The 8,395-nt window shown below is 44.8% G+C and overlaps 2 protein-coding genes across 2 annotated transcripts; both read right to left on the reverse strand.

The window, feature by feature from the left end:
- Nucleotides 1–326: 326 nt before the first annotated feature.
- Nucleotides 327–8,136, reverse strand: ankrd66 (ankyrin repeat domain 66). Its single transcript, XM_086048867.1, has 4 exons — nucleotides 7,989–8,136; nucleotides 998–1,154; nucleotides 646–874; nucleotides 327–535 (listed from the first exon to the last, which is right to left on the reverse strand). Exons 2-4 carry the CDS (start codon nucleotides 1,134–1,136, stop codon nucleotides 403–405), a joined length of 501 nt encoding a protein of 166 aa, XP_085904993.1. The 5' UTR covers nucleotides 1,137–1,154; nucleotides 7,989–8,136; the 3' UTR covers nucleotides 327–402.
- On the reverse strand, nucleotides 2,386–8,132 carry tdrd6b (tudor domain containing 6b). The gene is made up of 2 exons (XM_086048864.1): nucleotides 7,989–8,132; nucleotides 2,386–7,243 (listed from the first exon to the last, which is right to left on the reverse strand). Exon 2 carries the CDS (start codon nucleotides 7,223–7,225, stop codon nucleotides 2,987–2,989), a length of 4,239 nt encoding a protein of 1,412 aa, XP_085904990.1. The 5' UTR covers nucleotides 7,226–7,243; nucleotides 7,989–8,132; the 3' UTR covers nucleotides 2,386–2,986.
- Nucleotides 8,137–8,395: the final 259 nt, after the last annotated feature.

Consider the following 8,395-nt stretch of genomic DNA (forward strand, 5'->3'; position numbering starts at 1 on the left):
TTTATACCATTGTATTATATTCAAGTTTTATGTGATGTTATATGTATACCTGTGTTTATTTTAGTTTGTTTTATTTCAAAAAATAAAATGAAATAAATCTTCAATGGTGGTTGGCAACCAGCGTTGCATGTTCTTTAAGTTGAAGTTTTTTAGTGTTTGTCTTATCAGAAGTAAAAAATCATAACGTGTCATTTGAACTTTTAAAGTTAAATTAAACTAGCTAATGGCTCAGACCAAGAAACTTAAAGAGCTGCAGATGATTTTAGGAATGTTTACTTCATAGTGTGTCTTAAGGCTAAATGTGTGCATGAATAAGCATTAAGGGCTACAAACAGGTTTCATTTATACGTTTTTTTGAGGGACACTGAAAGGAGTTGGGTGGCTTTGAAAGTCTGGGAAAGACTATTTTATCACAGATCCTATTTCTTCTTCACATTTGTCTTTGCATTGTTCTTCCCACTCTTCATCAGTGTCATCCACAGAGAGTCCTTTATCAGCCACTATTTTGCGGTATGCCTGCCCCTCTGCCTCTGCCCTGCAACAAAAACAAAATGTCAAAATGAAACAAAATCCAGGCAATACGAGAACCCAAAAACATGGAGTGAGAGCAGGAGGACTTTTTTTAGTACTGTCAAACAGCCGTACTTCTTGAGGAATGTGACACACTCATGGTGTCCGTAGATTTGGGCGAGTCGCGCCGGTTTGTCGCCACCAGCATCCGCCTTGTCCAGGGGGGCGTGGAAGGCGTGCAGCAGCCTCAGGACTGCCAGCGAACCAGCCTCGGCGGCAAAATGCGCCGCAGTCCTGCCCAGCTCCGTCCTCAGGCACGTCCGTGCTCCGTGCTCAATGAGAAGCCTCGCCGTTTCCACGTCTCCTACATAGAGAGGAACAGTTGTTCAGTGGCAGACTTTGGAGGAAGGACCACAAACCTCAGGAGAGTATACACATAAAGCACTCCGTAAAATAGCACTTGAGACTTTATCCTAAAAAGTGTTACCATTGGCTGCAGCCCAATGCAGAGGTGCCTTATTGCCCCAGTCCACATCTCGCTGATTGGGGTCGCATTTCTTGCGCCTCAGAATCTCCTGGACCTGATCAAAATCCTCCGCCGCGGCTGCCTGGTGCAACTCTGACATGCTGTCCCCGCTGGTTGCCTGGTAACAGTGTTCAACACACAGGCACGCAAATGTGCCAAATACCAATAGCAATGCTGACACCTTCTGGAAGATTTGAGGCAATGAGTGGATGGGAAGGTATAACTTGAGATGTTAGCCTTCACTATAGTCAAGACCACATAGACTTAGACCAGGTCTAGAAAAGGGGTGTCCAAACTTTGTCCTCAAAGGCCACTGTCTTGCTTGTTTTTCATCTCATCCCTGTTGCGACACACCTGATTCAAATGATCAGGATCATTATCATGCTTCTTCAGAGCTTGCTGATGAGCTGATCATTTGAATCAGGTGTGTTGCAGCAGGGAAAGGTGGAAAACCGGCAGGACAGTGGCCCTTGAGGATCGGAGCTGGACATGCCTGGTCTAGAACAAGGGAGCCAGGACCAGCTATCTTTTTTCAACCAACAATTTGGATGCATAACCAGAAGGAAAATGGCATTACTTTGTAAATTGATACGGTGATAGCTGGTTTAAATGCCTTGTAATTGAAAACTGAAGTCTTTTTTTAAGCTTTTTTAAGCCGATTAAGTTGCTCGGACATTGTTTTCCAAAGTAAAAGCAGATGTTTGCAAATGTCGTATTTGGATTAAACGTTACAAAAATCAGAGAGCAATTATTGTCGAGAGGCTGAAAGAGGATTTGTAAAGTTTTTAAACATCGGCCTTTAACGATTATTCTATTAAAATAGTTGTTGATTAATTTGATAGCTTGGTTCTCGATTGATTATTTTTGACAACTTTTTTGCAAAAACACACAATTGCAAAGTATTCCCTGTATTTCTCAAATTATTAACGACAGTATTTTATACTGCAACGAGTAGCATTCCAGCAGTTGTGCATCGCGAGTTGGAGTTCTCAATTATGACTGCCCATATTGTCTGCTAGGCGGTAAAGTTATCTGAATGTGAATGGATAAGTGAGTGTCAAAATGCAATTGTATAACGGACTTGGGGTGACGGACACACTACCTTCCGTTTGCCTATAGCAGGGAGACTGAGCTTTTATTTGGAGGCGGGAGGGAAACGTTGCTGCGTGGATAGCGAATTGACGGCGTCAAAATCAACGATGTCATCAATTAGTTAATGTCAACTGGACTACCATCACTGACTACAAAAACTATTAAATCCTTCAACCACAAGTAGAGAATCACTCACTGAATGGGAACGGAACCACAACATTATCACCAGAAAGCTATGACATGACCAACAAGACAACTGGAATTATTCAACTTTATTCGATATAATACTATATTCTGTACAACCTTTTCTTTGCACTATTTCTCCATTATCCAATTTGCATAAATCCCTTCGCACGGCATAGTTGGGAGGTACAACCGCCAAATGATGTTCCGCATGAAAAATATACACTTGCGTGGGTTTTTCCAATAATAAGACTGTAGAATTCCCCGCAGGCACCATCATCCCAGGCACCCCGAAGTCACTCAAACAGCACAAAGAAGGCTTGGCGAGATGAGCTCCAGCAAACAAAAAGGCAGCCGTCTGAGATCTTGGACTTCAACAACTAAATCGTCGCCAAGGTCGATAAACACATCGAATCTGCGGTCCACTCTGCAAATGACTTGTGCTCAATGCCACCGGCGGCCCACAGTAAAGCAAGACATGGACTAGCAGGTGAGAGTCTTGAGGGAATTCAAGTGTGGCTCGGCTCACCCCACTTCCTCAGCTAGACCGGACACCCACTCCGGAGCGTCTGCGGCAACAAACTGGCACCAGGAGAAATTTGGGTCCACAACCCATGAGGCATAGACCAGACTTAATTATGGAGATACTTGTCGTCTTGTACATTTTTGCATTTACTACATACTGGCTTCCCTCATAGGAATTGTAACATGTTCTTGAGTGGTTGGTTTCCAGTATTTCCGCATCGCTGCATTGACAGACACTCCCTCACTATCAATTTCCACCACATGCTGAGGAAGCATAATTTCTGAATTTTCTGCTGCATGGGACACCATCAAGCTGATGGGTTTATCCACCAGAAGATTGTAGAAGTCGTCATAAACTTCGCTCTCCCAGGAGCCCTTAGACTGGTCAAATCCGCTCAAAGAGCACAAAAAGGCCTGGGGTGTATACTCCTGCAGAGTCTCAGAGAGAAGTCTCACATTTTTCACGTCCACATCCGATTCATTGCCGTAGTCAATAAACACAACATGGACTTTATCTTCCTCTCTGCTCAAGATCAGCGCTCGATACCACTGGCTGTCTGAAGAAAAGAGCGCAAGGCAAGGGCTACCCGGTCCAAAGGTGCTTGAGGACAGAGGATCTCGCTCCGCTTGTCCTGCTTCCTGTGCCAGTTTCCCCACGTTACTGATGTCCTCTGTGTTGGCAAACTGACACCAGAAAAAGTGGGGTTCCGCGATACATGAAGCATACACCACCTCTGTTTTGTTTAAGGGTATGTTTGGCCTCTTGTATGAGAATGTTTTCGCATTTTCCTTAAGGCAGGTCTTGTTGGACTCTGTGTTTGTGTAAAACAGTTCTGATGGCTGGGCTATTTGAGCATTTTCAGTCTCAGTCTCTGTCAAAATGGGTTTCCAGTATCTTTGCATGGCCTCATTCAAATCTCTACCTGCACACTGGATTTTTACCAAGTGTTCCTGAAGGGCAATCTCTGAATGTTTTTGTGTACTGAGCACGGTTATTGAGAGGATCTTATCAACCAGGAGATTATAGAAGTCGTCGTAAACTTGCTCATCCCAGGATCCCTTGGACTCATCAAATCCATCCAAAGAGCACAAAAAGGCCTGAGGAGCATGTTCAATCAGAGACTGGGGGATGCATCTTACGTCTTTAATGTCCACCTCAGACTCGTTTCCATAGTCCACAAACAGGATGCAGACCGTGCTGTCGGTGCTCCGAAGCACTTGAGCACGATACCACTGGGAGTCAGCGGAAAAGAGGGCAAGGCACGGACTGCCGGGATTCAAATTCTTGGGGACCTCTTTGTCCTTTAGTGTCTCTCCTATGCGCTGGGTGAGTCTTGACACTGCGTCCAGGTTTTCGGTGTGAGCAAACTGACACCAGAAGTAACTGGGTCCCACGATGCAGGAGGCATACATCTCCTCGGGCGTGTGGTGACTTATCATTGGGGTGTGATATGCAATGCTCATTTCAGGAGGTGACATTAAAGCATTGTCGAGATTGATGTCTTTTGGGGTCTCTGGTGAAACCCCAGGAGTGCCATTCAAAGATTGTGTGCTTTCCTCATTAAGCACCTTTTGTTCACACTGCGCTGCAGGTGCAAGAGTTACGTACTGAGACGTCTCCAATGCTTGCTCATCTAAAGCACAAGTTCTATTGCCGTTTTGATTTTGCTCTTCTAGTTTTGATATACACGCGAGTTCTTCAGGTAAAAAGTCCTCATTTGATGTGGTGATCTGTTTTGAGGCAACCTCCTGGTTGGCCCGTGGATCTTGACTGATCTTTGCTCGTTTCGCGTGTGCTACCTTTTCTCTGACAAGTACGTTGACATTCAGCAGCCCTTCAAATAATTCCACTAACAGCTTCTCACCATCGCCTTTGGCCACCACAGAAACAGTCACAGTTGTGCCCGTGGCATGATTTGCAAACCACTGGTTGACCTCTTGCGGTACGTCCGCCGATACACCGAAAAGTCCGAGATGAACGGCCAGTACGGGGACTGACTTTGCCATGCTCGCACCCTCAGGCAAAGGTTGAACATCAGATGCATTCACTGTGAGTGTGTCGCCATAGTCCACAAAGAGCACCTTGAGTTCTGGAGATGTTTGCACCACTTTTCCTCTGTACCATTCGTTGTCAGCATACCGCACAAGGCAAAGGGCGTCGGCTCTGACAAGGTCATCCGAACACTTTGGCTTGCCGAGTAACTGCTGAATATCTGCCTTCACCTTGTCAAACAAATGAGAATTTCTGTTCAACTGGCAGAAGAAGTGATGTACTGTCTCTGAAGAGGTTATCCATGCCTTCTCTTTTGTGCCCAAATCCATATCGTATGTGGAATAATTATAGGTATCCGTGGGGACAAGAGAGAGCAGACTGCAAGTGATTCGGGATTGCGTTTCAATGTCCACCACAATAACTGGCTGGCCGCCTTCATCACAAATTCTGTCTTTTACCGTACATTTGAATCCAGTGTGTTGAGAACCACCTGCCGCTAGAAACCTTTGAAACTCGACTACAGAATCAACCCATGAGGAATTAGCCTTGGCGTTCACAAGGCAACACTGAAAGGCCTGCGGTTCCAGCTGCAGGAACACCGGGTCAATGGGGCATACATCTCCAAGGGACACACTTCTTGTACCACCGTAATCCAAAAACAGCACATCTACTTCAGGGGAACGGTGACTAGTAACAATCCTTGCCCTGTACCACACACCGTCTTCCGGGTTACGAGCGATGTAGGTGGACTTAACAATGGGCAGAGGGTGGACAGAGGCGTAGTGGTTTTGCAGAACTTCCATCAGCTGTCGCATAGTCTCTCCGTTTTTAGTCTTTTGACACCAGAACTTCTGAGGTCCTTCGACACAAGATACAGTCACCTCTACAGTACTTCCAACAGACAACACATGTTCATGATGAAAGATTTGTGGAATATGTTGGTCATCAGTGGTCTTAACGTCACAGAGACCAGAAGGTAGAGTGTCTACGTTGCCAGTATCTGGTCCAATCTCTGTACTCGACAAGGCTTCCTCTAGTAACTTCTTGACATTGCAGTTGACAAGGTTCTGGAGGTGAACATTCTCCTCCTCTGAAAGGTCTTTAATCTGGAATTCTGACTGCTCTCCTTCAGCCTGAGTATGTAGGAAAACATCTACTTTCTCCCTCAAACTTTTGTTCATACTTGATGCGACATTACCATCGAAGAGTGTGACGCTATAAGTCTCTTGGTAATGCTTCTCTAGCTTGGCCACAAATGTCTTGTTCAGCAGTAACGACTTCAGATATTCATCCTGCTTTGCCGTCCATCGGCTGCCGTTGTTGTCCACCCCATGTAGGGAGAAGTGATATGTGACCACGGGCATTCTCAGGAATTCCCTTGCCATGTGTCGGATGCATCCCACTGGGACAAGCTCGTTTTTCCCAACATCTACGTGCACAACTTTGACAAGTTCATCGTCGGTTCCAATGCTTTGCGTGAGCAGCGAGCGATACCACATGCCGTCATTCCCCCTGGCAGCGCACGGTTCTCCGCAGGTTTGCGGTCGTTCCCCTCCGGAATCCAAGGACACCTTGTAAAACTTTTGGATCTCTTCTGACAGTGTCTCCAATGCTTTGGAGTAAATCTGCAGTCTGCAAAATACGTTTTGGGGATCAGTGATGTGTGTTACGTTAACTGTTTCATAGATGCCACAGAGCAGTTCAGGGTGGACGTAGCGATCGTCAAGTTGGACATTAACACTCCGATCCTGGGTCACGTTACAGGCGGTGATGGGTGCAACTTCTTTGGGTGGAGTCAGGCATTCAAGTACAACTCCTTTGAACTCATCAACCGGGAGTTTCCTCATAGCACCAAGGGTGCACATTTGCTTAGAGACTAAGGGTATGTCAAGGAGAATTGTCCTGTCTGGCATCAGGATGTGCTGGACCACTCCCTTTAGTGTCTTTTCAGGCAGGGACGACAAGAACTTGGTAGCTTTTTTGGACCAGTTCTCCTTGAGAGACATGACGTTGGCAAGGATACAGGATTCGATTTCAGGAGGGAGGAAGAAGCTGTCAGATTGGCCCCACGCCAGAACGTCCCATTTGCCAACGTAAGGCTTTCCTTGGTCGATAAGGAAGACCTCACACGTGTCATTTTGGATGGACACGATGCGAGCCCTGTGCCACGTGCTGCCGATGCAAACCAGACACAGATCCCCGGTTTTTCCTTCAGAGCCGCAAAACTTCCTTTTTGGAAGCTGTATCTGCTTCTTCATCTGCTCGTAGGCGTGCTTTCTGCTGACATCAATGTTGACCCAAAGCTCCACAAGACCGCATTTTGGGTTTGGGTTGACCCTCCTGATCTCGATAGTTACTTCCGACCCTGGCATCGGGAGCCCGGGAATGGAACACATTGTAGGGTTCAAATGGACCTGGGAAGCAAAGCAATGTTAAATCACATCAAACATTTACATTATATTATTACGCTGGATTTACACTGCAGGTCCAACTGCCCACTTCCAAATTCATTTATATATATTCCGCTTTTTTTTTTTTAAATGTCTTTTTCCGTGTCCATTTTAAGTGACATATACAATATGTCTGTTTACCCTGATGAAACACAAACATCCTGCATGCACAGATTACTTGGGGCAAATCTCATTTCTTTATTTACATCTTGGTTTCTGTGTTTCCTCACTGAGGGGGCTATCGGCTAAGGGAGGTTGGTTGGGCTCTGACTGGAGAGGGTGCTCACATTGTTCCACTTGACATCAAAATATTGGAAAAGTATCATTTGAACCATGCAGTGTATTTATTTTTATGATGTTGTAAGATGACTTTTAAAGTGTATGGGACATGATTTTTACAAAGTTTAATATGTTGTATTAAATAATAAAATATCCATGTCGCAATGAACGGTTTCTCGAATTGATACACTGGTTTAAAAATCAGGTCTGGCTCAATTTAAAAAAAAAACAACTATCAGCAAACACCGAGCATCAACCTTGTTTATTTTGTCCATTTCAAGTTGTTATTCAGCCCTTCTAGACTCGTTTAAAATGACTGAAAGAAGAACTCGAACATGAGAATATTTCTCCGAGTGCAGTTGCTACTCCTTTTGCTAGCGTTAACTCCATTTGTAACTTTGACAGCAGTAAACACAGGAAGTGTACTCACATTTCTTCAAGGGATTTTGGTTTGAGTTGCTTTAAAACAGACCTCGTTAATAACTAGCAAAATAAATATAATTTGAGCGTTCAAAATATTCTCGTTTGCCTCGGAGAGTGCGTTTTTAATTGCACATGTCTGGCAGGTGTGCGTGTGGTAGGCGGAGCCGTGTGCGGACAGGGGGGGCGGCGATCCAATCACATTCAAGTCCTGCAGGTGATTGACACTCTGACCCGGAAGCCCCTCGATTGGAAGTCTTACTGTGTCTTGTGTTTTGTCATTTAGTTTCTTTTTTTTGTGTTGTTAAATTCAAATTTTATACGGTGGTATTTATTTATTTATTTTTTAATATGTACTTTTACGTCTATGGATTTTGAGATGATAAAAAAAGATGTTACTTACAGTATTGAAAAAAG

This window comes from Filicampus tigris, chromosome 13 (genome assembly GCF_054856515.1).
Source record: "Filicampus tigris isolate MCC_2025a chromosome 13, RoL_Ftig_1.0, whole genome shotgun sequence".
Taxonomy (NCBI): domain Eukaryota; kingdom Metazoa; phylum Chordata; class Actinopteri; order Syngnathiformes; family Syngnathidae; genus Filicampus; species Filicampus tigris.